The sequence below is a fragment of the Hippocampus zosterae genome, chromosome 17 (assembly GCF_025434085.1).
Source record: "Hippocampus zosterae strain Florida chromosome 17, ASM2543408v3, whole genome shotgun sequence".
In the NCBI taxonomy this organism is placed as follows: domain Eukaryota; kingdom Metazoa; phylum Chordata; class Actinopteri; order Syngnathiformes; family Syngnathidae; genus Hippocampus; species Hippocampus zosterae.
Window position 1 is genome coordinate 12,819,556 of NC_067467.1, and position 27,891 is coordinate 12,847,446.

The 27,891-nt window shown below is 52.3% G+C and overlaps 4 protein-coding genes and 14 non-coding genes across 18 annotated transcripts; 14 read left to right on the top strand and 4 right to left on the bottom strand.

Moving 5' to 3' along the window:
- Window positions 1-218: 218 nt before the first annotated feature.
- Window positions 219-13,176, bottom strand: LOC127590174 (uncharacterized protein K02A2.6-like). Its single transcript, XM_052049627.1, has 2 exons — window positions 12,852-13,176; window positions 219-3,810 (listed from the first exon to the last, which is right to left on the bottom strand). The coding sequence occupies exon 2, from the start codon at window positions 3,421-3,423 to the stop codon at window positions 391-393; it is 3,033 nt and encodes a 1,010-aa protein (XP_051905587.1). The 5' UTR covers window positions 3,424-3,810; window positions 12,852-13,176; the 3' UTR covers window positions 219-390.
- On the top strand, window positions 4,230-4,393 carry LOC127590589 (U1 spliceosomal RNA). The gene has a single exon (XR_007959703.1). It is a non-coding gene; the product is annotated as a U1 spliceosomal RNA (small nuclear RNA).
- On the top strand, window positions 4,768-4,958 carry LOC127590513 (U2 spliceosomal RNA). The gene has a single exon (XR_007959646.1). It is a non-coding gene; the product is annotated as a U2 spliceosomal RNA (small nuclear RNA).
- Window positions 5,919-6,082, top strand: LOC127590591 (U1 spliceosomal RNA). The gene has a single exon (XR_007959705.1). It is a non-coding gene; the product is annotated as a U1 spliceosomal RNA (small nuclear RNA).
- LOC127590514 (U2 spliceosomal RNA) lies at window positions 6,457-6,647 on the top strand. The gene has a single exon (XR_007959647.1). It is a non-coding gene; the product is annotated as a U2 spliceosomal RNA (small nuclear RNA).
- LOC127590618 (U1 spliceosomal RNA) lies at window positions 7,608-7,771 on the top strand. Its single transcript, XR_007959730.1, has one exon. It is a non-coding gene; the product is annotated as a U1 spliceosomal RNA (small nuclear RNA).
- Window positions 8,139-8,328, top strand: LOC127590545 (U2 spliceosomal RNA). Its single transcript, XR_007959674.1, has one exon. It is a non-coding gene; the product is annotated as a U2 spliceosomal RNA (small nuclear RNA).
- Window positions 9,055-20,531, bottom strand: LOC127590173 (uncharacterized protein K02A2.6-like). The gene is made up of 2 exons (XM_052049626.1): window positions 20,207-20,531; window positions 9,055-12,854 (listed from the first exon to the last, which is right to left on the bottom strand). The coding sequence occupies exon 2, from the start codon at window positions 12,465-12,467 to the stop codon at window positions 9,435-9,437; it is 3,033 nt and encodes a 1,010-aa protein (XP_051905586.1). The 5' UTR covers window positions 12,468-12,854; window positions 20,207-20,531; the 3' UTR covers window positions 9,055-9,434.
- LOC127590592 (U1 spliceosomal RNA) lies at window positions 13,274-13,437 on the top strand. Its single transcript, XR_007959706.1, has one exon. It is a non-coding gene; the product is annotated as a U1 spliceosomal RNA (small nuclear RNA).
- On the top strand, window positions 13,812-14,002 carry LOC127590515 (U2 spliceosomal RNA). Its single transcript, XR_007959648.1, has one exon. It is a non-coding gene; the product is annotated as a U2 spliceosomal RNA (small nuclear RNA).
- Window positions 14,963-15,126, top strand: LOC127590619 (U1 spliceosomal RNA). Its single transcript, XR_007959731.1, has one exon. It is a non-coding gene; the product is annotated as a U1 spliceosomal RNA (small nuclear RNA).
- Window positions 15,494-15,683, top strand: LOC127590546 (U2 spliceosomal RNA). Its single transcript, XR_007959675.1, has one exon. It is a non-coding gene; the product is annotated as a U2 spliceosomal RNA (small nuclear RNA).
- LOC127590375 (uncharacterized protein K02A2.6-like) lies at window positions 16,790-27,888 on the bottom strand. Its single transcript, XM_052049893.1, has 2 exons — window positions 27,564-27,888; window positions 16,790-20,209 (listed from the first exon to the last, which is right to left on the bottom strand). Exon 2 carries the CDS (start codon window positions 19,820-19,822, stop codon window positions 16,790-16,792), a length of 3,033 nt encoding a protein of 1,010 aa, XP_051905853.1. The 5' UTR covers window positions 19,823-20,209; window positions 27,564-27,888.
- LOC127590593 (U1 spliceosomal RNA) lies at window positions 20,629-20,792 on the top strand. Its single transcript, XR_007959707.1, has one exon. It is a non-coding gene; the product is annotated as a U1 spliceosomal RNA (small nuclear RNA).
- Window positions 21,167-21,357, top strand: LOC127590516 (U2 spliceosomal RNA). Its single transcript, XR_007959649.1, has one exon. It is a non-coding gene; the product is annotated as a U2 spliceosomal RNA (small nuclear RNA).
- On the top strand, window positions 22,318-22,481 carry LOC127590482 (U1 spliceosomal RNA). The gene has a single exon (XR_007959618.1). It is a non-coding gene; the product is annotated as a U1 spliceosomal RNA (small nuclear RNA).
- On the top strand, window positions 22,849-23,038 carry LOC127590547 (U2 spliceosomal RNA). Its single transcript, XR_007959676.1, has one exon. It is a non-coding gene; the product is annotated as a U2 spliceosomal RNA (small nuclear RNA).
- On the bottom strand, window positions 24,147-27,570 carry LOC127590376 (uncharacterized protein K02A2.6-like). Its single transcript, XM_052049895.1, has one exon. It carries the CDS (start codon window positions 27,177-27,179, stop codon window positions 24,147-24,149), a length of 3,033 nt encoding a protein of 1,010 aa, XP_051905855.1. The 5' UTR covers window positions 27,180-27,570.
- Window positions 27,889-27,891: the final 3 nt, after the last annotated feature.

Below are 27,891 nucleotides of genomic sequence, written 5' to 3' on the forward strand. Positions count from 1 at the left end.
AGTCGTCCAGTGACGATCGTCATGCTGTACACAATTACACCACATCTCCCTTTTCTAGAATCATTGGGTAGACTGCCAATGATTCAACAGACCTTGAGGATTATTCTGCCTCGTAGTTGAGAGGTCTGCTCCTATCTCAGCCTGTGTCAAAAAATCACATGCACAAAAACAAATGTCATTCTTATTTTCAACAATGCTTCCAACACACATATGATCTGCAACCAGCTAGACATCGTAGAGCGAACAAAACAGCACATTCAAACACATCGCACCATACACCTCCCCCGCTACGCTCCTTTTTTTTTTTTTTTTTTTTTAAATAATTCAAACAACCTTACAAGCACAGCCTCATTGATTGTACCGAAACCGTAGGAGGAAGGGGGGGGGGGCTTATAAGTCCAACCTGGTTGGTTTCACCACGACTCTTCCAAACCTGGTCTTGGTATTTGGAGTAGCTGGCGGGTCTGGAAGGTTCTGCTGCGGTGGTTCAGCCGATGGTTTTCCTGGAACGCTTCCCGAGAACTGTTCCGCTGCACCACGGTCACTCTGCTCAGGCGAGGACCTCATTGGGATGAGATGACGACGGTTTCGTCTGATGGTCCCATGGGGCCCCTCCACCAGATATGATCGTGGGGAAGCATGTCTTTCAATGATGGCTCCTTCCGCTCCTTGGTCCTTAATCCACACATCCTGTCCCGGGTCGAGTCTGACGAGGTTCTGTGCCCGATGCCGCATATTGTAACGTTGAGCATCTTTTGTCCTCTTCTCCCGTTCACTCCGTACAACGGCATCACGGTCCGGGACGGCTGGGTCGAGCAGGGCAGGAAGGACAGGCACCGTTGTGCGGAGTCTCCTCCCCATGAGAAGCTGAGCCGGACTGTACCCGTTTTCAAGAGGGGTAGCCCTGTATGCGAGTAAGGCCAGGTAGGGGTCATCTGCCTTTTTCAAGAGGCCTTTGACTGTCTGAACGGCACGTTCTGCCTCGGCATTTCCTTGTGGATATCGTGGGCTACTTGTAATGTGACGGAACCCGTAGGACTCCGCGAAAGCCCTGAAGCCCGTTCCGGAGAACTGGGGCCCTCCATCCGAAACTAGACGGTCGGGGATCCCGTGGCGTGCGTAGATCGACTTAAGGTGGCGAATTACCTCATCCGATTTTGAGGAGGCCAACGAAGCTATCTCCACGTACCTTGACATGTAGTCCACAACCAGCAAGTAGGTCTTGCCTCCGAGCACGAACAGATCTGCACCCAACTTCTCCCATGGTCGGCCCGGGTAGGCTGATGGAATCATTGGCTCCCTCCGGTTCCGTCTCTCCTTGCAGCATGTTCGGCAGTTGAGAACCAACTCGTTCAGCTGTTGGCTCAGCCCGGGCCACCATACTGATCGCTGTGCTCGCTGTCTACACTTTACCACGCCTTGGTGACCTTCATGCAGTTTGGCGAGGACATCATTTCTCATGGTTGGGGGTATGACGAGTCTCTGTCCCTTCAGTAAGATTCCGTCGTGAACTGTAAGGAACGCCTGCTCTGCTCTGTACAGCCTGAGTGCCGGTTCATTTGGACCGTGTTCGGGCCAGCCTTCTGTGCACAGCTGCATCACACGTGCACACACACTGTCCCTCCGCAGCTGCTCTCTCAGCTTTCCTAGGTATTCGGTGGTCGCCGGTAGGTTCTCCATCACCATGTCCGCGTAGATGTTCGTATCTTCGAGCAACTCCTTGTCGGCTGGTGTCTCCACCCTCTCCATGGGAGCTCGAGACAGCGTGTCGGCTGTCCACAAGCACTTTCCTGGGACATGAGAGATGGAGTAAGAATAGCGCATGAGTCGCATCCTGAAGCGTTGGATCCGCGGAGGTAAGGCGTCCAAGGCTTGGGACCCCAGGAGACTCAGGAGAGGCTTGTGGTCCGTCTCCATCAGGAAATGCTTCCCGATGAGAAAGTTTCGAAACCTCTCGCAGGCCCAGGTCAGCGCCAGAGCCTCCTTCTCCACTTGTGCATATCTCTGCTCCGTAGGTGTGAGCGACCGCGACATGTAGGCGATTGGCCTCCATTCTTCCTCCCACTTCTGGAGAAGAACGCCTCCCAACCCGTATGACGACGCGTCTGCAGACACTTTGCTCTCCCTGTTGGGATCGAACATGGCTAGCACCGGTGTGGACGTCAGCGCATCTTTTAAATCTTGAAAGGCTCGCGCTTGGTCGACGCCCCACAACCAGCAGTTCTTTTTGGACAGGAGATCACGGAGAGGCTTGTCCCTCTCTGCCAGCTGTTGCACAAATCTCCCGAGTTGGGTCAGCATTCCGAGAAAACTTCTCAACTCTGTTGTATTCGTTGGCTCCGGCATCATCCTTACTGCCTCAGTCTTGCCTGGGTCTGGCCTGATGCCTCTGTCTGAGATCACATGGCCTAGAAATGTCACCTCTGACTTTGACAGCTCACACTTTTTGACATTGAGCGTGATGCCTGCCTCCTGGATCCTCTCCAAAGTAGCATGCAGGCGGGCATCGTGCTCCTCCTGTGTTCGGCCCCATATCAGCACATCGTCCATGTGGCAAACAACACCTTCCAGCCCTTCTGTAACCTCTGTTGCCATTCGGTTCTGAAAGTGTTCGGGGGCTGAGGCTATCCCGAAAGGTAGCCGTTTGAAGTAATAACGCCCAAAGGGTGTGATAAAAGTTGTCAGCTTCTCCGAATGGGGTGTTAGGGGTATTTGCCAAAACCCCATTTTTGCATCCAGCTTGCTAAAAATCCGGGCTCCAGCCAGCAAGCCCAGTGTTTCCTCCACTGACGGCAGGATATACTTTTCTCTGCACACTGACTCGTTGAGTTTGGTGAGATCTACACAGATACGTACAGCACCTGATTTCTTGGGCACCACCACGATGCCAGCACACCAGTCTGTTGGCTCCTCGATTCTGCATATCACCCCGAGTCGTTCCATGCGGGATAGCTCTTGCTTGACTTTGTCCAGTAACGGCAATGGAATCCTCCTTGGTGTTTTTAACGAGAAAGGTTCAGCCCCAGGTTTCAGCTTGATGTTGTACGGCCGCCGCATCACTCCGAGCCCAGTGCATATTTTGGGGTAATTCTCCTTTAGTGTCTCTATAGAGACGCTGCCTAGGCGTGCGACGAGCCCCAACCTGCAGCTCGCAGATCTCCCCAGCAGGGCAGTATGCACTTGACGAGCGATGTACACATCCTCCATCACCTCCCTATCACCTTTCCTCAGCAGCAGCCTGGCGACGCCCACGACCTCAAGCGGGCTCCTCCCTGGTCCCAGGAGTCGTTTTGTTGCCTTTCTGGGTTTAGGGAGATTGTTTTTGTACGTGCCCCTGAAAACTGTGTGTGGCAGAACGGTGACATCAGCGCCCGTGTCAATTTTGAACATCACACCACGCTGATTTATGTCAATTTTGACCATCCACGGGTCACGGTCTGTCGTAACACTGTCAAGGAGGAACCCCTCCTCGTCCTCATCTTCTTCGTCCTCTGTAACTTCGTGCGCAGATTTAGACTTGCACACACGCTTAAAATGTCCTTACTTTCCGCAAGCATGACATTTTGCCTCGTGAGCGGGACAATCACATTTTGGATGGGATGGAGAGCTGCCGCATTTCTGACACACAGACTGTGCACCCCTTTCCTTATTGTAACGAGAACTTTGGGACTTGTTTGTCTGGCTATTAGCACAGGTAGGTGTGTTTTTAGCATACCTTACATTGCTCTTGAACACTCTGTCAACAGATTCAGCGCCACTTGCCTCTGAGTTGGTGTCCCCTCGCAGATGAGACTGCTGCTTCTTCACCTCCTCGCTTTGCCGTGCAATTCTTATGGCCTTTTCGAGGGTTAAATCCGCGTCCAACTGCATGCGTTCAGACAATCCACTGTCTCGTAGTCCGACGACAATTCTGTCTCTGATCAGTTCATTGCGTAGCGCCCCGTAGCTACAATGCTCCGCCAGCGCATATAGTGCAGTGACGAACGAATCCACACTCTCCCCTTCTTTCTGACGGCGCATGTTGAATACAGCCCGCTCGAAGATGACATTCTTCTTGACAACGAAGAAGTTTTGGAGTGCCCCGCGCACTTCTTGGTATGTGCGCCGTTGAACCTCGGACAGATCCAGCCCGCGTAGGGCTGGACTGCTCGCACGCGGCTCAGCAGATGCGCCCGTGACCGAAGACGGTGCGTGTGCTAAAGACCCTGGCCTGGTGACGGGTCCAACTCATACTTACCTGGCAGGGGCAATGCCATGATCAAGCAGGTGGCTCACCCAGGGTGAGGCTCAGCCATTGCACTGCGGTTGTGCTGACCCCTGCGAATTCCCCAAATGTGGGAATCTCGACTGCAAAATTTCTGGCAGTGGGGGACTGCGTTCGCGCTCTCCCCTGATGAGTTTGTCAATGGCAATTTCTCACTTCTCCCATTTGTGTAGATCTTCTCTACACCAGTGTTGACATTGGATCCGGCGAAAGCCGGAATGGGAAACTCCAAATGGTAGTTCACTCTTTGGTTTCGGTGCCTCGGAACATTGATTGCCGCTGTCCTATTGGGGCACCTTGGGTTAAATGATACTGTACCTAGCAATTGCTCAGCTTTTGTTTCATTTGCGGGCTGGCAAACAAAACCGTTGCCCCAGCGATTGCATAAATGTGTGGAGTTGTTTGGCAAGTCATCGTTTTCGCTGTGGCTATATGACGTTTGTCACCGTCACTGTAGCCCGCGCTGTCAGCAATGAAGTCATCCCCTGTGCCGCTTTGCCCTTATCGCTTCTCGGCCTTTTGGCTAAGATCAAGTGTAGTATCTCTTCTTATCAGTTTAATATCTGATACGTCCCTTATCTGGGGACCATATATTAAATTGATTTTTGAAGTCGGGAGATGGAATAGGTGCTTGCTCCTTCCACTCCACGCATTGACCTGGTATTGCAGTACATCCAGGAACGGTGCATTTCCCTCTCGGTTGCAGTTAAATATTTCAGTGGCGTCCGGGAAAGGCCCTTGATCCATGCTCGCTGCCAACACCTGGAGGAAGTTCACCCGTCCTTCCTGCAGTCTGAAAAGCGCGATGTGTTTTGAAGGGGCAGAAACTCTCGGGCAAGAAAAATGCCTGGCATCCTTGCTGTCCAGGGAAACGGGTACATGACTTAAAAATCCCTCTTCTAAAGGTTTCCGCTTCCTTTGCGGTGGGGTTTTGGAGTCCCCTCACAATGGGAATGAGCGCCGAGCAGGTGGCGGCAGGCCTTGGAAAAGTGAAGGCGGATTCAGGGAATTGATGCCATTGAGAGTCAGAGGCCAAAGGCTGTCTGAAATCGTTGACGGCCAATTCCCGAAACAACTGTCATCTGGACTGTCGCGTGGATGAAAAACTGGCTCGGACGCTCGCGTTCCTACCGGCGCCTTACTCTTGCTTCCCGAGCCCGAGACTGGTACGCCCGAGGCCGTCTCCACGGAGACGATCAGCTTAGTGAGGCAGCTGCGGAAATTGCCTCGTCCAGCGAGTTTGTGTTGATGTGTGTTCCCCATGGTCATTTTTGTCAACGAAGACGTTGGACCTACCTAAAACCGAAGAACCCCGCCGCCCCCGTTTCTTGTTCACAAAATAGAAACAGGAAAGCCCTTCCCCAAAACGCCAACTCAATGAAGCGACATGGAACGTGTATAAAGCTGATTCAAACGAATGATAATTACAGCAAAAAGGAATGTCCTTCTTTTTCATTTCGGTCCAAAGTAACATGCGAGCCACTGTGGTTGATTTTAAACATATTTACTTCGATCTGATCGATAAAAGCCGAACCGCAATGACAATTCCAAAACGACCATACCCCTGGACTGCTCGCACGCGGCTCAGCAGATGCGCCCGTGACCGAAGACGGTGCGTGTGCTAAAGACCCTGGCCTGGTGACGGGTCCAACTCATACTTACCTGGCAGGGGCAATGCCATGATCAAGCAGGTGGCTCACCCAGGGTGAGGCTCAGCCATTGCACTGCGGTTGTGCTGACCCCTGCGAATTCCCCAAATGTGGGAATCTCGACTGCAAAATTTCTGGCAGTGGGGGACTGCGTTCGCGCTCTCCCCTGATGAGTTTGTCAATGGCAATTTCTCACTTCTCCCATTTGTGTAGATCTTCTCTACACCAGTGTTGACATTGGATCCGGCGAAAGCCGGAATGGGAAACTCCAAATGGTAGTTCACTCTTTGGTTTCGGTGCCTCGGAACATTGATTGCCGCTGTCCTATTGGGGCACCTTGGGTTAAATGATACTGTACCTAGCAATTGCTCAGCTTTTGTTTCATTTGCGGGCTGGCAAACAAAACCGTTGCCCCAGCGATTGCATAAATGTGTGGAGTTGTTTGGCAAGTCATCGTTTTCGCTGTGGCTATATGACGTTTGTCACCGTCACTGTAGCCCGCGCTGTCAGCAATGAAGTCATCCCCTGTGCCGCTTTGCCCTTATCGCTTCTCGGCCTTTTGGCTAAGATCAAGTGTAGTATCTCTTCTTATCAGTTTAATATCTGATACGTCCCTTATCTGGGGACCATATATTAAATTGATTTTTGAAGTCGGGAGATGGAATAGGTGCTTGCTCCTTCCACTCCACGCATTGACCTGGTATTGCAGTACATCCAGGAACGGTGCATTTCCCTCTCGGTTGAAGTTAAATATTTCAGTGGCGTCCGGGAAAGGCCCTTGATCCATGCTCGCTGCCAACACCTGGAGGAAGTTCACCCGTCCTTCCTGCAGTCTGAAAAGCGCGATGTGTTTTGAAGGGGCAGAAACTCTCGGGCAAGAAAAATGCCTGGCATCCTTGCTGTCCAGGGAAACGGGTACATGACTTAAAAATCCCTCTTCTAAAGGTTTCCGCTTCCTTTGCGGTGGGGTTTTGGAGTCCCCTCACAATGGGAATGAGCGCCGAGCAGGTGGCGGCAGGCCTTGGAAAAGTGAAGGCGGATTCAGGGAATTGATGCCATTGAGAGTCAGAGGCCAAAGGCTGTCTGAAATCGTTGACGGCCAATTCCCGAAACAACTGTTATCTGGACTGTCGCGTGGATGAAAAACTGGCTCGGACGCTCGCGTTCCTACCGGCGCCTTACTCTTGCTTCCCGAGCCCGAGACTGGTACGCCCGAGGCCGTCTCCACGGAGACGATCAGCTTGGCGAGGCAGCTGCGGAAATTGCCTCGTCCAGCGAGTTTGTGTTGATGTGTGTTCCCCATGGTCATTTTTGTCAACGAAGACGTTGGACCTACCTAAAACCGAAGAACCCCGCCGCCCCCGTTTCTTGTTCACAAAATAGAAACAGGAAAGCCCTTCCCCAAAACGCCAACTCAATGAAGCGACATGGAACGTGTCTAAAGCTGATTCAAACGAATGATAATTACAGCGAAAAGGAATGTCCTTCTTTTTCATTTCGGTCCAAAGTAACATGCGAGCCACTGTGGTTGATTTTAAACATATTTACTTCGATCTGATCGATAAAAGCCGAACCGCAATGACAATTCCAAAACGACCATACCCCTGGACTGCTCGCACGCGGCTCAGCAGATGCGCCCGTGACCGAAGACGGTGCGTGTGCTAAAGACCCTGGCCTGGTGACGGGTCCAACTCATACTTACCTGGCAGGGGCAATGCCATGATCAAGCAGGTGGCTCACCCAGGGTGAGGCTCAGCCATTGCACTGCGGTTGTGCTGATCCCTGCGAATTCCACAATTGTGGCAATCTCGACTGCAAAATTTCTGGCAGTGGGGGACTGCGTTCGCGCTCTCCCCTGATGAGTTTGTCAATGGCAATTTCTCACTTCTCCCATTTGTGTAGATCTTCTCTACACCAGTGTTGACATTGGATCCGGCGAAAGCCGGAATGGGAAACTCCAAATGGTAGTTCACTCTTTGGTTTCGGTGCCTCGGAACATTGATTGCCGCTGTCCTATTGGGGCACCTTGGGTTAAATGATACTGTACCTAGCAATTGCTCAGCTTTTGTTTCATTTGCGGGCTGGCAAACAAAACCGTTGCCCCAGCGATTGCATAAATGTGTGGAGTTGTTTGGCAAGTCATCGTTTTCGCTGTGGCTATATGACGTTTGTCACCGTCACTGTAGCCCGCGCTGTCAGCAATGAAGTCATCCCCTGTGCCGCTTTGCCCTTATCGCCCTTTTGGCTAAGATCAAGTGTAGTATCTGTTCTTATCAGTTTAATATCTGATACGTCCTTATCTGGCGACCATATATTAAATTGATTTTTGAAGTCGGGAGATGGAATAGGTGCTTGCTCCTTCCACTCCACGCATTGACCTGGTCTTGCAGTACATCCAGGAACGGTGCATTTCCCTCTCGGTTGAAGTTAAATATTTCAGTGGCGTCCGGGAAAGGCCCTTGATCCATGCTCGCTGCCAACACCTGGAGGAAGTTCACCCGTCCTTCCTGCAGTCTGAAAAGCGCGATGTGTTTTGAAGGGGCAGAAACTCTCGGGCAAGAAAAATGCCTGGCATCCTTGCTGTCCAGGGAAACGGGTACATGACTTAAAAATCCCTCTTCTAAAGGTTTCCGCTTCCTTTGCGGTGGGGTTTTGGAGTCCCCTCACAATGGGAATGAGCGCCGAGCAGGTGGCGGCAGGCCTTGGAAAAGTGAAGGCGGATTCAGGGAATTGATGCCATTGAGAGTCAGAGGCCAAAGGCTGTCTGAAATCGTTGACGGCCAATTCCCGAAACAACTGTCATCTGGACTGTCGCGTGGACGAAAAACTGGCTCGGACGCTCGCGTTCCTACCGGCGCCTTACTCTTGCTTCCCGAGCCCGAGACTGGTACGCCCGAGGCCGTCTCCACGGAGACGATCAGCTTGGCGAGGCAGCTGCGGAAATTGCCTCGTCCAGCGAGTTCGCGTTCGCGCTCTCCCCTGATGAGTTTGTCAATGGTGTCGTGTTATCAAGTCAGGCACACGTGAGTCCAGCTGTCGTGTTCGCGTGGGTAACTTTATTGAGCTTTTTCGAAACGTGTATACTCTCTCTAATCACTCTCTCGTCTCCCGCTCTCGGCGCACACTCATGACGTAGTCGTCCAGTGACTATCGTCATGCTGTACACAATTACACCACATCTCCCTTTTCTAGAATCATTGGGTAGACTGCCAATGATTCAACAGACCTTGAGGATTATTCTGCCTCGTAGTTGAGAGGTCTGCTCCTATCTCAGCCTGTGTCAAAAAATCACATGCACAAAAACAAATGTCATTCTTATTTTCAACAATGCCTCCAACACACATATGATCTGCAACCAGCTAGACATCGTAGAGCGAACAAAACAGCACATTCAAACACATCGCACCATACACCTCCCCCGCTACGCTCCTTTTTTTTTTTTTTTTTTAAATAATTCAAACAACCTTACAAGCACAGCCTCATTGATTGTACCGAAACCGTAGGAGGAAGGGGGGGGGGGCTTATAAGTCCAACCTGGTTGGTTTCACCACGACTCTTCCAAACCTGGTCTTGGTATTTGGAGTAGCTGGCGGGTCTGGAAGGTTCTGCTGCGGTGGTTCAGCCGATGGTTTTCCTGGAACGCTTCCCGAGAACTGTTCCGCTGCACCACGGTCACTCTGCTCAGGCGAGGACCTCATTGGGATGAGATGACGACGGTTTCGTCTGATGGTCCCATGGGGCCCCTCCACCAGATATGATCGTGGGGAAGCATGTCTTTCAATGATGGCTCCTTCCGCTCCTTGGTCCTTAATCCACACATCCTGTCCCGGGTCGAGTCTGACGAGGTTCTGTGCCCGATGCCGCATATTGTAACGTTGAGCATCTTTTGTCCTCTTCTCCCGTTCACTCCGTACAACGGCATCACGGTCCGGGACGGCTGGGTCGAGCAGGGCAGGAAGGACAGGCACCGTTGTGCGGAGTCTCCTCCCCATGAGAAGCTGAGCCGGACTGTACCCGTTTTCAAGAGGGGTAGCCCTGTATGCGAGTAAGGCCAGGTAGGGGTCATCTGCCTTTTTCAAGAGGCCTTTGACTGTCTGAACGGCACGTTCTGCCTCGGCATTTCCTTGTGGATATCGTGGGCTACTTGTAATGTGACGGAACCCGTAGGACTCCGCGAAAGCCCTGAAGCCCGTTCCGGAGAACTGGGGCCCTCCATCCGAAACTAGAAGGTCGGGGATCCCGTGGCGTGCGTAGATCGACTTAAGGTGGCGAATTACCTCATCCGATTTTGAGGAGGCCAACGAAGCTATCTCCACGTACCTTGACATGTAGTCCACAACCAGCAAGTAGGTCTTGCCTCCGAGCACGAACAGATCTGCACCCAACTTCTCCCATGGTCGGCCCGGGTAGGCTGATGGAATCATTGGCTCCCTCCGGTTCCGTCTCTCCTTGCAGCATGTTCGGCAGTTGAGAACCAACTCGTTCAGCTGTTGGCTCAGCCCGGGCCACCATACTGATCGCTGTGCTCGCTGTCTACACTTTACCACGCCTTGGTGACCTTCATGCAGTTTGGCGAGGACATCATTTCTCATGGTTGGGGGTATGACGAGTCTCTGTCCCTTCAGTAAGATTCCGTCGTGAACTGTAAGGAACGCCTGCTCTGCTCTGTACAGCCTGAGTGCCGGTTCATTTGGACCGTGTTCGGGCCAGCCTTCTGTGCACAGCTGCATCACACGTGCACACACACTGTCCCTCCGCAGCTGCTCTCTCAGCTTTCCTAGGTATTCGGTGGTCGCCGGTAGGTTCTCCATCACCATGTCCGCGTAGATGTTCGTATCTTCGAGCAACTCCTTGTCGGCTGGTGTCTCCACCCTCTCCATGGGAGCTCGAGACAGCGTGTCGGCTGTCCACAAGCACTTTCCTGGGACATGAGAGATGGAGTAAGAATAGCGCATGAGTCGCATCCTGAAGCGTTGGATCCGCGGAGGTAAGGCGTCCAAGGCTTGGGACCCCAGGAGACTCAGGAGAGGCTTGTGGTCTGTCTCCATCAGGAAATGCTTCCCGATGAGAAAGTTTCGAAACCTCTCGCAGGCCCAGGTCAGCGCCAGAGCCTCCTTCTCCACTTGTGCATATCTCTGCTCCGTAGGTGTGAGCGACCGCGACATGTAGGCGATTGGCCTCCATTCTTCCTCCCACTTCTGGAGAAGAACGCCTCCCAACCCGTATGACGACGCGTCTGCAGACACTTTGCTCTCCCTGTTGGGATCGAACATGGCTAGCACCGGTGTGGACGTCAGCGCATCTTTTAAATCTTGAAAGGCTCGCGCTTGGTCGACGCCCCACAACCAGCAGTTCTTTTTGGACAGGAGATCACGGAGAGGCTTGTCCCTCTCTGCCAGCTGTGGCACAAATCTCCCGAGTTGGGTCAGCATTCCGAGAAAACTTCTCAACTCTGTTGTATTCGTTGGCTCCGGCATCATCCTTACTGCCTCAGTCTTGCCTGGGTCTGGCCTGATGCCTCTGTCTGAGATCACATGGCCTAGAAATGTCACCTCTGACTTTGACAGCTCACACTTTTTGACATTGAGCGTGATGCCTGCCTCCTGGATCCTCTCCACAGTAGCATGCAGGCGGGCATCGTGCTCCTCCTGTGTTCGGCCCCATATCAGCACATCGTCCATGTGGCAAACAACACCTTCCAGCCCTTCTGTAACCTCTGTTGCCATTCGGTTCTGAAAGTGTTCGGGGGCTGAGGCTATCCCGAAAGGTAGCCGTTTGAAGTAATAACGCCCAAAGGGTGTGATAAAAGTTGTCAGCTTCTCCGAATGGGGTGTTAGGGGTATTTGCCAAAACCCCATTTTTGCATCCAGCTTGCTAAAAATCCGGGCTCCAGCCAGCAAGCCCAGTGTTTCCTCCACTGACGGCAGGATATACTTTTCTCTGCACACTGACTCGTTGAGTTTGGTGAGATCTACACAGATACGTACAGCACCTGATTTCTTGGGCACCACCACGATGCCAGCACACCAGTCTGTTGGCTCCTCGATTCTGCATATCACCCCGAGTCGTTCCATGCGGGATAGCTCTTGCTTGACTTTGTCCAGTAACGGCAATGGAATCCTCCTTGGTGTTTTTAACGAGAAAGGTTCAGCCCCAGGTTTCAGCTTGATGTTGTACGGCCGCCGCATCACTCCGAGCCCAGTGCATATTTTGGGGTAATTCTCCTTTAGTGTCTCTATAGAGACGCTGCCTAGGCGTGCGACGAGCCCCAACCTGCAGCTCGCAGATCTCCCCAGCAGGGCAGTATGCACTTGACGAGCGATGTACACATCCTCCATCACCTCCCTATCACCTTTCCTCAGCAGCAGCCTGGCGACGCCCACGACCTCAAGCGGGCTCCTCCCTGGTCCCAGGAGTCGTTTTGTTGCCTTTCTGGGTTTAGGGAGATTGTTTTTGTACGTGCCCCTGAAAACTGTGTGTGGCAGAACGGTGACATCAGCGCCCGTGTCAATTTTGAACATCACACCACGCTGATTTATGTCAATTTTGACCATCCACGGGTCACGGTCTGTCGTAACACTGTCAAGGAGGAACCCCTCCTCGTCCTCATCTTCTTCGTCCTCTGTAACTTCGTGCGCAGATTTAGACTTGCACACACGCTTAAAATGTCCTTACTTTCCGCAAGCATGACATTTTGCCTCGTGAGCGGGACAATCACATTTTGGATGGGATGGAGAGCTGCCGCATTTCTGACACACAGACTGTGCACCCCTTTCCTTATTGTAACGAGAACTTTGGGACTTGTTTGTCTGGCTATTAGCACAGGTAGGTGTGTTTTTAGCATACCTTACATTGCTCTTGAACACTCTGTCAACAGATTCAGCGCCACTTGCCTCTGAGTTGGTGTCCCCTCGCAGATGAGACTGCTGCTTCTTCACCTCCTCGCTTTGCCGTGCAATTCTTATGGCCTTTTCGAGGGTTAAATCCGCGTCCAACTGCATGCGTTCAGACAATCCACTGTCTCGTAGTCCGACGACAATTCTGTCTCTGATCAGTTCATTGCGTAGCGCCCCGTAGCTACAATGCTCCGCCAGCGCATATAGTGCAGTGACGAACGAATCCACACTCTCCCCTTCTTTCTGACGGCGCATGTTGAATACAGCCCGCTCGAAGATGACATTCTTCTTGACAACGAAGAAGTTTTGGAGTGCCCCGCGCACTTCTTGGTATGTGCGCCGTTGAACCTCGGACAGATCCAGCCCGCGTAGGGCTGGACTGCTCGCACGCGGCTCAGCAGATGCGCCCGTGACCGAAGACGGTGCGTGTGCTAAAGACCCTGGCCTGGTGACGGGTCCAACTCATACTTACCTGGCAGGGGCAATGCCATGATCAAGCAGGTGGCTCACCCAGGGTGAGGCTCAGCCATTGCACTGCGGTTGTGCTGACCCCTGCGAATTCCCCAAATGTGGGAATCTCGACTGCAAAATTTCTGGCAGTGGGGGACTGCGTTCGCGCTCTCCCCTGATGAGTTTGTCAATGGCAATTTCTCACTTCTCCCATTTGTGTAGATCTTCTCTACACCAGTGTTGACATTGGATCCGGCGAAAGCCGGAATGGGAAACTCCAAATGGTAGTTCACTCTTTGGTTTCGGTGCCTCGGAACATTGATTGCCGCTGTCCTATTGGGGCACCTTGGGTTAAATGATACTGTACCTAGCAATTGCTCAGCTTTTGTTTCATTTGCGGGCTGGCAAACAAAACCGTTGCCCCAGCGATTGCATAAATGTGTGGAGTTGTTTGGCAAGTCATCGTTTTCGCTGTGGCTATATGACGTTTGTCACCGTCACTGTAGCCCGCGCTGTCAGCAATGAAGTCATCCCCTGTGCCGCTTTGCCCTTATCGCTTCTCGGCCTTTTGGCTAAGATCAAGTGTAGTATCTCTTCTTATCAGTTTAATATCTGATACGTCCCTTATCTGGGGACCATATATTAAATTGATTTTTGAAGTCGGGAGATGGAATAGGTGCTTGCTCCTTCCACTCCACGCATTGACCTGGTATTGCAGTACATCCAGGAACGGTGCATTTCCCTCTCGGTTGCAGTTAAATATTTCAGTGGCGTCCGGGAAAGGCCCTTGATCCATGCTCGCTGCCAACACCTGGAGGAAGTTCACCCGTCCTTCCTGCAGTCTGAAAAGCGCGATGTGTTTTGAAGGGGCAGAAACTCTCGGGCAAGAAAAATGCCTGGCATCCTTGCTGTCCAGGGAAACGGGTACATGACTTAAAAATCCCTCTTCTAAAGGTTTCCGCTTCCTTTGCGGTGGGGTTTTGGAGTCCCCTCACAATGGGAATGAGCGCCGAGCAGGTGGCGGCAGGCCTTGGAAAAGTGAAGGCGGATTCAGGGAATTGATGCCATTGAGAGTCAGAGGCCAAAGGCTGTCTGAAATCGTTGAAGGCCAATTCCCGAAACAACTGTCATCTGGACTGTCGCGTGGATGAAAAACTGGCTCGGACGCTCGCGTTCCTACCGGCGCCTTACTCTTGCTTCCCGAGCCCGAGACTGGTACGCCCGAGGCCGTCTCCACGGAGACGATCAGCTTAGTGAGGCAGCTGCGGAAATTGCCTCGTCCAGCGAGTTTGTGTTGATGTGTGTTCCCCATGGTCATTTTTGTCAACGAAGACGTTGGACCTACCTAAAACCGAAGAACCCCGCCGCCCCCGTTTCTTGTTCACAAAATAGAAACAGGAAAGCCCTTCCCCAAAACGCCAACTCAATGAAGCGACATGGAACGTGTATAAAGCTGATTCAAACGAATGATAATTACAGCAAAAAGGAATGTCCTTCTTTTTCATTTCGGTCCAAAGTAACATGCGAGCCACTGTGGTTGATTTTAAACATATTTACTTCGATCTGATCGATAAAAGCCGAACCGCAATGACAATTCCAAAACGACCATACCCCTGGACTGCTCGCACGCGGCTCAGCAGATGCGCCCGTGACCGAAGACGGTGCGTGTGCTAAAGACCCTGGCCTGGTGACGGGTCCAACTCATACTTACCTGGCAGGGGCAATGCCATGATCAAGCAGGTGGCTCACCCAGGGTGAGGCTCAGCCATTGCACTGCGGTTGTGCTGATCCCTGCGAATTCCACAATTGTGGCAATCTCGACTGCAAAATTTCTGGCAGTGGGGGACTGCGTTCGCGCTCTCCCCTGATGAGTTTGTCAATGGCAATTTCTCACTTCTCCCATTTGTGTAGATCTTCTCTACACCAGTGTTGACATTGGATCCGGCGAAAGCCGGAATGGGAAACTCCAAATGGTAGTTCACTCTTTGGTTTCGGTGCCTCGGAACATTGATTGCCGCTGTCCTATTGGGGCACCTTGGGTTAAATGATACTGTACCTAGCAATTGCTCAGCTTTTGTTTCATTTGCGGGCTGGCAAACAAAACCGTTGCCCCAGCGATTGCATAAATGTGTGGAGTTGTTTGGCAAGTCATCGTTTTCGCTGTGGCTATATGACGTTTGTCACCGTCACTGTAGCCCGCGCTGTCAGCAATGAAGTCATCCCCTGTGCCGCTTTGCCCTTATCGCCCTTTTGGCTAAGATCAAGTGTAGTATCTGTTCTTATCAGTTTAATATCTGATACGTCCTTATCTGGCGACCATATATTAAATTGATTTTTGAAGTCGGGAGATGGAATAGGTGCTTGCTCCTTCCACTCCACGCATTGACCTGGTCTTGCAGTACATCCAGGAACGGTGCATTTCCCTCTCGGTTGAAGTTAAATATTTCAGTGGCGTCCGGGAAAGGCCCTTGATCCATGCTCGCTGCCAACACCTGGAGGAAGTTCACCCGTCCTTCCTGCAGTCTGAAAAGCGCGATGTGTTTTGAAGGGGCAGAAACTCTCGGGCAAGAAAAATGCCTGGCATCCTTGCTGTCCAGGGAAACGGGTACATGACTTAAAAATCCCTCTTCTAAAGGTTTCCGCTTCCTTTGCGGTGGGGTTTTGGAGTCCCCTCACAATGGGAATGAGCGCCGAGCAGGTGGCGGCAGGCCTTGGAAAAGTGAAGGCGGATTCAGGGAATTGATGCCATTGAGAGTCAGAGGCCAAAGGCTGTCTGAAATCGTTGACGGCCAATTCCCGAAACAACTGTCATCTGGACTGTCGCGTGGACGAAAAACTGGCTCGGACGCTCGCGTTCCTACCGGCGCCTTACTCTTGCTTCCCGAGCCCGAGACTGGTACGCCCGAGGCCGTCTCCACGGAGACGATCAGCTTGGCGAGGCAGCTGCGGAAATTGCCTCGTCCAGCGAGTTCGCGTTCGCGCTCTCCCCTGATGAGTTTGTCAATGGTGTCGTGTTATCAAGTCAGGCACACGTGAGTCCAGCTGTCGTGTTCGCGTGGGTAACTTTATTGAGCTTTTTCGAAACGTGTATACTCTCTCTAATCACTCTCTCGTCTCCCGCTCTCGGCGCACACTCATGACGTAGTCGTCCAGTGACTATCGTCATGCTGTACACAATTACACCACATCTCCCTTTTCTAGAATCATTGGGTAGACTGCCAATGATTCAACAGACCTTGAGGATTATTCTGCCTCGTAGTTGAGAGGTCTGCTCCTATCTCAGCCTGTGTCAAAAAATCACATGCACAAAAACAAATGTCATTCTTATTTTCAACAATGCCTCCAACACACATATGATCTGCAACCAGCTAGACATCGTAGAGCGAACAAAACAGCACATTCAAACACATCGCACCATACACCTCCCCCGCTACGCTCCTTTTTTTTTTTTTTTTTTTAAATAATTCAAACAACCTTACAAGCACAGCCTCATTGATTGTACCGAAACCGTAGGAGGAAGGGGGGGGGGCTTATAAGTCCAACCTGGTTGGTTTCACCACGACTCTTCCAAACCTGGTCTTGGTATTTGGAGTAGCTGGCGGGTCTGGAAGGTTCTGCTGCGGTGGTTCAGCCGATGGTTTTCCTGGAACGCTTCCCGAGAACTGTTCCGCTGCACCACGGTCACTCTGCTCAGGCGAGGACCTCATTGGGATGAGATGACGACGGTTTCGTCTGATGGTCCCATGGGGCCCCTCCACCAGATATGATCGTGGGGAAGCATGTCTTTCAATGATGGCTCCTTCCGCTCCTTGGTCCTTAATCCACACATCCTGTCCCGGGTCGAGTCTGACGAGGTTCTGTGCCCGATGCCGCATATTGTAACGTTGAGCATCTTTTGTCCTCTTCTCCCGTTCACTCCGTACAACGGCATCACGGTCCGGGACGGCTGGGTCGAGCAGGGCAGGAAGGACAGGCACCGTTGTGCGGAGTCTCCTCCCCATGAGAAGCTGAGCCGGACTGTACCCGTTTTCAAGAGGGGTAGCCCTGTATGCGAGTAAGGCCAGGTAGGGGTCATCTGCCTTTTTCAAGAGGCCTTTGACTGTCTGAACGGCACGTTCTGCCTCGGCATTTCCTTGTGGATATCGTGGGCTACTTGTAATGTGACGGAACCCGTAGGACTCCGCGAAAGCCCTGAAGCCCGTTCCGGAGAACTGGGGCCCTCCATCCGAAACTAGAAGGTCGGGGATCCCGTGGCGTGCGTAGATCGACTTAAGGTGGCGAATTACCTCATCCGATTTTGAGGAGGCCAACGAAGCTATCTCCACGTACCTTGACATGTAGTCCACAACCAGCAAGTAGGTCTTGCCTCCGAGCACGAACAGATCTGCACCCAACTTCTCCCATGGTCGGCCCGGGTAGGCTGATGGAATCATTGGCTCCCTCCGGTTCCGTCTCTCCTTGCAGCATGTTCGGCAGTTGAGAACCAACTCGTTCAGCTGTTGGCTCAGCCCGGGCCACCATACTGATCGCTGTGCTCGCTGTCTACACTTTACCACGCCTTGGTGACCTTCATGCAGTTTGGCGAGGACATCATTTCTCATGGTTGGGGGTATGACGAGTCTCTGTCCCTTCAGTAAGATTCCGTCGTGAACTGTAAGGAACGCCTGCTCTGCTCTGTACAGCCTGAGTGCCGGTTCATTTGGACCGTGTTCGGGCCAGCCTTCTGTGCACAGCTGCATCACACGTGCACACACACTGTCCCTCCGCAGCTGCTCTCTCAGCTTTCCTAGGTATTCGGTGGTCGCCGGTAGGTTCTCCATCACCATGTCCGCGTAGATGTTCGTATCTTCGAGCAACTCCTTGTCGGCTGGTGTCTCCACCCTCTCCATGGGAGCTCGAGACAGCGTGTCGGCTGTCCACAAGCACTTTCCTGGGACATGAGAGATGGAGTAAGAATAGCGCATGAGTCGCATCCTGAAGCGTTGGATCCGCGGAGGTAAGGCGTCCAAGGCTTGGGACCCCAGGAGACTCAGGAGAGGCTTGTGGTCTGTCTCCATCAGGAAATGCTTCCCGATGAGAAAGTTTCGAAACCTCTCGCAGGCCCAGGTCAGCGCCAGAGCCTCCTTCTCCACTTGTGCATATCTCTGCTCCGTAGGTGTGAGCGACCGCGACATGTAGGCGATTGGCCTCCATTCTTCCTCCCACTTCTGGAGAAGAACGCCTCCCAACCCGTATGACGACGCGTCTGCAGACACTTTGCTCTCCCTGTTGGGATCGAACATGGCTAGCACCGGTGTGGACGTCAGCGCATCTTTTAAATCTTGAAAGGCTCGCGCTTGGTCGACGCCCCACAACCAGCAGTTCTTTTTGGACAGGAGATCACGGAGAGGCTTGTCCCTCTCTGCCAGCTGTGGCACAAATCTCCCGAGTTGGGTCAGCATTCCGAGAAAACTTCTCAACTCTGTTGTATTCGTTGGCTCCGGCATCATCCTTACTGCCTCAGTCTTGCCTGGGTCTGGCCTGATGCCTCTGTCTGAGATCACATGGCCTAGAAATGTCACCTCTGACTTTGACAGCTCACACTTTTTGACATTGAGCGTGATGCCTGCCTCCTGGATCCTCTCCACAGTAGCATGCAGGCGGGCATCGTGCTCCTCCTGTGTTCGGCCCCATATCAGCACATCGTCCATGTGGCAAACAACACCTTCCAGCCCTTCTGTAACCTCTGTTGCCATTCGGTTCTGAAAGTGTTCGGGGGCTGAGGCTATCCCGAAAGGTAGCCGTTTGAAGTAATAACGCCCAAAGGGTGTGATAAAAGTTGTCAGCTTCTCCGAATGGGGTGTTAGGGGTATTTGCCAAAACCCCATTTTTGCATCCAGCTTGCTAAAAATCCGGGCTCCAGCCAGCAAGCCCAGTGTTTCCTCCACTGACGGCAGGATATACTTTTCTCTGCACACTGACTCGTTGAGTTTGGTGAGATCTACACAGATACGTACAGCACCTGATTTCTTGGGCACCACCACGATGCCAGCACACCAGTCTGTTGGCTCCTCGATTCTGCATATCACCCCGAGTCGTTCCATGCGGGATAGCTCTTGCTTGACTTTGTCCAGTAACGGCAATGGAATCCTCCTTGGTGTTTTTAACGAGAAAGGTTCAGCCCCAGGTTTCAGCTTGATGTTGTACGGCCGCCGCATCACTCCGAGCCCAGTGCATATTTTGGGGTAATTCTCCTTTAGTGTCTCTATAGAGACGCTGCCTAGGCGTGCGACGAGCCCCAACCTGCAGCTCGCAGATCTCCCCAGCAGGGCAGTATGCACTTGACGAGCGATGTACACATCCTCCATCACCTCCCTATCACCTTTCCTCAGCAGCAGCCTGGCGACGCCCACGACCTCAAGCGGGCTCCTCCCTGGTCCCAGGAGTCGTTTTGTTGCCTTTCTGGGTTTAGGGAGATTGTTTTTGTACGTGCCCCTGAAAACTGTGTGTGGCAGAACGGTGACATCAGCGCCCGTGTCAATTTTGAACATCACACCACGCTGATTTATGTCAATTTTGACCATCCACGGGTCACGGTCTGTCGTAACACTGTCAAGGAGGAACCCCTCCTCGTCCTCATCTTCTTCGTCCTCTGTAACTTCGTGCGCAGATTTAGACTTGCACACACGCTTAAAATGTCCTTACTTTCCGCAAGCATGACATTTTGCCTCGTGAGCGGGACAATCACATTTTGGATGGGATGGAGAGCTGCCGCATTTCTGACACACAGACTGTGCACCCCTTTCCTTATTGTAACGAGAACTTTGGGACTTGTTTGTCTGGCTATTAGCACAGGTAGGTGTGTTTTTAGCATACCTTACATTGCTCTTGAACACTCTGTCAACAGATTCAGCGCCACTTGCCTCTGAGTTGGTGTCCCCTCGCAGATGAGACTGCTGCTTCTTCACCTCCTCGCTTTGCCGTGCAATTCTTATGGCCTTTTCGAGGGTTAAATCCGCGTCCAACTGCATGCGTTCAGACAATCCACTGTCTCGTAGTCCGACGACAATTCTGTCTCTGATCAGTTCATTGCGTAGCGCCCCGTAGCTACAATGCTCCGCCAGCGCATATAGTGCAGTGACGAACGAATCCACACTCTCCCCTTCTTTCTGACGGCGCATGTTGAATACAGCCCGCTCGAAGATGACATTCTTCTTGACAACGAAGAAGTTTTGGAGTGCCCCGCGCACTTCTTGGTATGTGCGCCGTTGAACCTCGGACAGATCCAGCCCGCGTAGGGCTGGACTGCTCGCACGCGGCTCAGCAGATGCGCCCGTGACCGAAGACGGTGCGTGTGCTAAAGACCCTGGCCTGGTGACGGGTCCAACTCATACTTACCTGGCAGGGGCAATGCCATGATCAAGCAGGTGGCTCACCCAGGGTGAGGCTCAGCCATTGCACTGCGGTTGTGCTGACCCCTGCGAATTCCCCAAATGTGGGAATCTCGACTGCAAAATTTCTGGCAGTGGGGGACTGCGTTCGCGCTCTCCCCTGATGAGTTTGTCAATGGCAATTTCTCACTTCTCCCATTTGTGTAGATCTTCTCTACACCAGTGTTGACATTGGATCCGGCGAAAGCCGGAATGGGAAACTCCAAATGGTAGTTCACTCTTTGGTTTCGGTGCCTCGGAACATTGATTGCCGCTGTCCTATTGGGGCACCTTGGGTTAAATGATACTGTACCTAGCAATTGCTCAGCTTTTGTTTCATTTGCGGGCTGGCAAACAAAACCGTTGCCCCAGCGATTGCATAAATGTGTGGAGTTGTTTGGCAAGTCATCGTTTTCGCTGTGGCTATATGACGTTTGTCACCGTCACTGTAGCCCGCGCTGTCAGCAATGAAGTCATCCCCTGTGCCGCTTTGCCCTTATCGCTTCTCGGCCTTTTGGCTAAGATCAAGTGTAGTATCTCTTCTTATCAGTTTAATATCTGATACGTCCCTTATCTGGGGACCATATATTAAATTGATTTTTGAAGTCGGGAGATGGAATAGGTGCTTGCTCCTTCCACTCCACGCATTGACCTGGTATTGCAGTACATCCAGGAACGGTGCATTTCCCTCTCGGTTGCAGTTAAATATTTCAGTGGCGTCCGGGAAAGGCCCTTGATCCATGCTCGCTGCCAACACCTGGAGGAAGTTCACCCGTCCTTCCTGCAGTCTGAAAAGCGCGATGTGTTTTGAAGGGGCAGAAACTCTCGGGCAAGAAAAATGCCTGGCATCCTTGCTGTCCAGGGAAACGGGTACATGACTTAAAAATCCCTCTTCTAAAGGTTTCCGCTTCCTTTGCGGTGGGGTTTTGGAGTCCCCTCACAATGGGAATGAGCGCCGAGCAGGTGGCGGCAGGCCTTGGAAAAGTGAAGGCGGATTCAGGGAATTGATGCCATTGAGAGTCAGAGGCCAAAGGCTGTCTGAAATCGTTGAAGGCCAATTCCCGAAACAACTGTCATCTGGACTGTCGCGTGGATGAAAAACTGGCTCGGACGCTCGCGTTCCTACCGGCGCCTTACTCTTGCTTCCCGAGCCCGAGACTGGTACGCCCGAGGCCGTCTCCACGGAGACGATCAGCTTAGTGAGGCAGCTGCGGAAATTGCCTCGTCCAGCGAGTTTGTGTTGATGTGTGTTCCCCATGGTCATTTTTGTCAACGAAGACGTTGGACCTACCTAAAACCGAAGAACCCCGCCGCCCCCGTTTCTTGTTCACAAAATAGAAACAGGAAAGCCCTTCCCCAAAACGCCAACTCAATGAAGCGACATGGAACGTGTATAAAGCTGATTCAAACGAATGATAATTACAGCAAAAAGGAATGTCCTTCTTTTTCATTTCGGTCCAAAGTAACATGCGAGCCACTGTGGTTGATTTTAAACATATTTACTTCGATCTGATCGATAAAAGCCGAACCGCAATGACAATTCCAAAACGACCATACCCCTGGACTGCTCGCACGCGGCTCAGCAGATGCGCCCGTGACCGAAGACGGTGCGTGTGCTAAAGACCCTGGCCTGGTGACGGGTCCAACTCATACTTACCTGGCAGGGGCAATGCCATGATCAAGCAGGTGGCTCACCCAGGGTGAGGCTCAGCCATTGCACTGCGGTTGTGCTGATCCCTGCGAATTCCACAATTGTGGCAATCTCGACTGCAAAATTTCTGGCAGTGGGGGACTGCGTTCGCGCTCTCCCCTGATGAGTTTGTCAATGGCAATTTCTCACTTCTCCCATTTGTGTAGATCTTCTCTACACCAGTGTTGACATTGGATCCGGCGAAAGCCGGAATGGGAAACTCCAAATGGTAGTTCACTCTTTGGTTTCGGTGCCTCGGAACATTGATTGCCGCTGTCCTATTGGGGCACCTTGGGTTAAATGATACTGTACCTAGCAATTGCTCAGCTTTTGTTTCATTTGCGGGCTGGCAAACAAAACCGTTGCCCCAGCGATTGCATAAATGTGTGGAGTTGTTTGGCAAGTCATCGTTTTCGCTGTGGCTATATGACGTTTGTCACCGTCACTGTAGCCCGCGCTGTCAGCAATGAAGTCATCCCCTGTGCCGCTTTGCCCTTATCGCCCTTTTGGCTAAGATCAAGTGTAGTATCTGTTCTTATCAGTTTAATATCTGATACGTCCTTATCTGGCGACCATATATTAAATTGATTTTTGAAGTCGGGAGATGGAATAGGTGCTTGCTCCTTCCACTCCACGCATTGACCTGGTCTTGCAGTACATCCAGGAACGGTGCATTTCCCTCTCGGTTGAAGTTAAATATTTCAGTGGCGTCCGGGAAAGGCCCTTGATCCATGCTCGCTGCCAACACCTGGAGGAAGTTCACCCGTCCTTCCTGCAGTCTGAAAAGCGCGATGTGTTTTGAAGGGGCAGAAACTCTCGGGCAAGAAAAATGCCTGGCATCCTTGCTGTCCAGGGAAACGGGTACATGACTTAAAAATCCCTCTTCTAAAGGTTTCCGCTTCCTTTGCGGTGGGGTTTTGGAGTCCCCTCACAATGGGAATGAGCGCCGAGCAGGTGGCGGCAGGCCTTGGAAAAGTGAAGGCGGATTCAGGGAATTGATGCCATTGAGAGTCAGAGGCCAAAGGCTGTCTGAAATCGTTGACGGCCAATTCCCGAAACAACTGTCATCTGGACTGTCGCGTGGACGAAAAACTGGCTCGGACGCTCGCGTTCCTACCGGCGCCTTACTCTTGCTTCCCGAGCCCGAGACTGGTACGCCCGAGGCCGTCTCCACGGAGACGATCAGCTTGGCGAGGCAGCTGCGGAAATTGCCTCGTCCAGCGAGTTCGCGTTCGCGCTCTCCCCTGATGAGTTTGTCAATGGTGTCGTGTTATCAAGTCAGGCACACGTGAGTCCAGCTGTCGTGTTCGCGTGGGTAACTTTATTGAGCTTTTTCGAAACGTGTATACTCTCTCTAATCACTCTCTCGTCTCCCGCTCTCGGCGCACACTCATGACGTAGTCGTCCAGTGACTATCGTCATGCTGTACACAATTACACCACATCTCCCTTTTCTAGAATCATTGGGTAGACTGCCAATGATTCAACAGACCTTGAGGATTATTCTGCCTCGTAGTTGAGAGGTCTGCTCCTATCTCAGCCTGTGTCAAAAAATCACATGCACAAAAACAAATGTCATTCTTATTTTCAACAATGCCTCCAACACACATATGATCTGCAACCAGCTAGACATCGTAGAGCGAACAAAACAGCACATTCAAACACATCGCACCATACACCTCCCCCGCTACGCTCCTTTTTTTTTTTTTTTTTTTAAATAATTCAAACAACCTTACAAGCACAGCCTCATTGATTGTACCGAAACCGTAGGAGGAAGGGGGGGGGGGGCTTATAAGTCCAACCTGGTTGGTTTCACCACGACTCTTCCAAACCTGGTCTTGGTATTTGGAGTAGCTGGCGGGTCTGGAAGGTTCTGCTGCGGTGGTTCAGCCGATGGTTTTCCTGGAACGCTTCCCGAGAACTGTTCCGCTGCACCACGGTCACTCTGCTCAGGCGAGGACCTCATTGGGATGAGATGACGACGGTTTCGTCTGATGGTCCCATGGGGCCCCTCCACCAGATATGATCGTGGGGAAGCATGTCTTTCAATGATGGCTCCTTCCGCTCCTTGGTCCTTAATCCACACATCCTGTCCCGGGTCGAGTCTGACGAGGTTCTGTGCCCGATGCCGCATATTGTAACGTTGAGCATCTTTTGTCCTCTTCTCCCGTTCACTCCGTACAACGGCATCACGGTCCGGGACGGCTGGGTCGAGCAGGGCAGGAAGGACAGGCACCGTTGTGCGGAGTCTCCTCCCCATGAGAAGCTGAGCCGGACTGTACCCGTTTTCAAGAGGGGTAGCCCTGTATGCGAGTAAGGCCAGGTAGGGGTCATCTGCCTTTTTCAAGAGGCCTTTGACTGTCTGAACGGCACGTTCTGCCTCGGCATTTCCTTGTGGATATCGTGGGCTACTTGTAATGTGACGGAACCCGTAGGACTCCGCGAAAGCCCTGAAGCCCGTTCCGGAGAACTGGGGCCCTCCATCCGAAACTAGAAGGTCGGGGATCCCGTGGCGTGCGTAGATCGACTTAAGGTGGCGAATTACCTCATCCGATTTTGAGGAGGCCAACGAAGCTATCTCCACGTACCTTGACATGTAGTCCACAACCAGCAAGTAGGTCTTGCCTCCGAGCACGAACAGATCTGCACCCAACTTCTCCCATGGTCGGCCCGGGTAGGCTGATGGAATCATTGGCTCCCTCCGGTTCCGTCTCTCCTTGCAGCATGTTCGGCAGTTGAGAACCAACTCGTTCAGCTGTTGGCTCAGCCCGGGCCACCATACTGATCGCTGTGCTCGCTGTCTACACTTTACCACGCCTTGGTGACCTTCATGCAGTTTGGCGAGGACATCATTTCTCATGGTTGGGGGTATGACGAGTCTCTGTCCCTTCAGTAAGATTCCGTCGTGAACTGTAAGGAACGCCTGCTCTGCTCTGTACAGCCTGAGTGCCGGTTCATTTGGACCGTGTTCGGGCCAGCCTTCTGTGCACAGCTGCATCACACGTGCACACACACTGTCCCTCCGCAGCTGCTCTCTCAGCTTTCCTAGGTATTCGGTGGTCGCCGGTAGGTTCTCCATCACCATGTCCGCGTAGATGTTCGTATCTTCGAGCAACTCCTTGTCGGCTGGTGTCTCCACCCTCTCCATGGGAGCTCGAGACAGCGTGTCGGCTGTCCACAAGCACTTTCCTGGGACATGAGAGATGGAGTAAGAATAGCGCATGAGTCGCATCCTGAAGCGTTGGATCCGCGGAGGTAAGGCGTCCAAGGCTTGGGACCCCAGGAGACTCAGGAGAGGCTTGTGGTCTGTCTCCATCAGGAAATGCTTCCCGATGAGAAAGTTTCGAAACCTCTCGCAGGCCCAGGTCAGCGCCAGAGCCTCCTTCTCCACTTGTGCATATCTCTGCTCCGTAGGTGTGAGCGACCGCGACATGTAGGCGATTGGCCTCCATTCTTCCTCCCACTTCTGGAGAAGAACGCCTCCCAACCCGTATGACGACGCGTCTGCAGACACTTTGCTCTCCCTGTTGGGATCGAACATGGCTAGCACCGGTGTGGACGTCAGCGCATCTTTTAAATCTTGAAAGGCTCGCGCTTGGTCGACGCCCCACAACCAGCAGTTCTTTTTGGACAGGAGATCACGGAGAGGCTTGTCCCTCTCTGCCAGCTGTGGCACAAATCTCCCGAGTTGGGTCAGCATTCCGAGAAAACTTCTCAACTCTGTTGTATTCGTTGGCTCCGGCATCATCCTTACTGCCTCAGTCTTGCCTGGGTCTGGCCTGATGCCTCTGTCTGAGATCACATGGCCTAGAAATGTCACCTCTGACTTTGACAGCTCACACTTTTTGACATTGAGCGTGATGCCTGCCTCCTGGATCCTCTCCACAGTAGCATGCAGGCGGGCATCGTGCTCCTCCTGTGTTCGGCCCCATATCAGCACATCGTCCATGTGGCAAACAACACCTTCCAGCCCTTCTGTAACCTCTGTTGCCATTCGGTTCTGAAAGTGTTCGGGGGCTGAGGCTATCCCGAAAGGTAGCCGTTTGAAGTAATAACGCCCAAAGGGTGTGATAAAAGTTGTCAGCTTCTCCGAATGGGGTGTTAGGGGTATTTGCCAAAACCCCATTTTTGCATCCAGCTTGCTAAAAATCCGGGCTCCAGCCAGCAAGCCCAGTGTTTCCTCCACTGACGGCAGGATATACTTTTCTCTGCACACTGACTCGTTGAGTTTGGTGAGATCTACACAGATACGTACAGCACCTGATTTCTTGGGCACCACCACGATGCCAGCACACCAGTCTGTTGGCTCCTCGATTCTGCATATCACCCCGAGTCGTTCCATGCGGGATAGCTCTTGCTTGACTTTGTCCAGTAACGGCAATGGAATCCTCCTTGGTGTTTTTAACGAGAAAGGTTCAGCCCCAGGTTTCAGCTTGATGTTGTACGGCCGCCGCATCACTCCGAGCCCAGTGCATATTTTGGGGTAATTCTCCTTTAGTGTCTCTATAGAGACGCTGCCTAGGCGTGCGACGAGCCCCAACCTGCAGCTCGCAGATCTCCCCAGCAGGGCAGTATGCACTTGACGAGCGATGTACACATCCTCCATCACCTCCCTATCACCTTTCCTCAGCAGCAGCCTGGCGACGCCCACGACCTCAAGCGGGCTCCTCCCTGGTCCCAGGAGTCGTTTTGTTGCCTTTCTGGGTTTAGGGAGATTGTTTTTGTACGTGCCCCTGAAAACTGTGTGTGGCAGAACGGTGACATCAGCGCCCGTGTCAATTTTGAACATCACACCACGCTGATTTATGTCAATTTTGACCATCCACGGGTCACGGTCTGTCGTAACACTGTCAAGGAGGAACCCCTCCTCGTCCTCATCTTCTTCGTCCTCTGTAACTTCGTGCGCAGATTTAGACTTGCACACACGCTTAAAATGTCCTTACTTTCCGCAAGCATGACATTTTGCCTCGTGAGCGGGACAATCACATTTTGGATGGGATGGAGAGCTGCCGCATTTCTGACACACAGACTGTGCACCCCTTTCCTTATTGTAACGAGAACTTTGGGACTTGTTTGTCTGGCTATTAGCACAGGTAGGTGTGTTTTTAGCATACCTTACATTGCTCTTGAACACTCTGTCAACAGATTCAGCGCCACTTGCCTCTGAGTTGGTGTCCCCTCGCAGATGAGACTGCTGCTTCTTCACCTCCTCGCTTTGCCGTGCAATTCTTATGGCCTTTTCGAGGGTTAAATCCGCGTCCAACTGCATGCGTTCAGACAATCCACTGTCTCGTAGTCCGACGACAATTCTGTCTCTGATCAGTTCATTGCGTAGCGCCCCGTAGCTACAATGCTCCGCCAGCGCATATAGTGCAGTGACGAACGAATCCACACTCTCCCCTTCTTTCTGACGGCGCATGTTGAATACAGCCCGCTCGAAGATGACATTCTTCTTGACAACGAAGAAGTTTTGGAGTGCCCCGCGCACTTCTTGGTATGTGCGCCGTTGAACCTCGGACAGATCCAGCCCGCGT

What these genes read in the sequence shown, in the direction of transcription:
- LOC127590375 (XM_052049893.1), bottom strand. Translation starts at nt 19,822, where the DNA reads ATGGTCAAAATTGACATAAATCAGCGTGGTGTGATGTTCAAAATTGAC.
- LOC127590174 (XM_052049627.1), bottom strand. Translation starts at nt 3,423, where the DNA reads ATGGTCAAAATTGACATAAATCAGCGTGGTGTGATGTTCAAAATTGAC.
- LOC127590376 (XM_052049895.1), bottom strand. Translation starts at nt 27,179, where the DNA reads ATGGTCAAAATTGACATAAATCAGCGTGGTGTGATGTTCAAAATTGAC.
- LOC127590173 (XM_052049626.1), bottom strand. Translation starts at nt 12,467, where the DNA reads ATGGTCAAAATTGACATAAATCAGCGTGGTGTGATGTTCAAAATTGAC.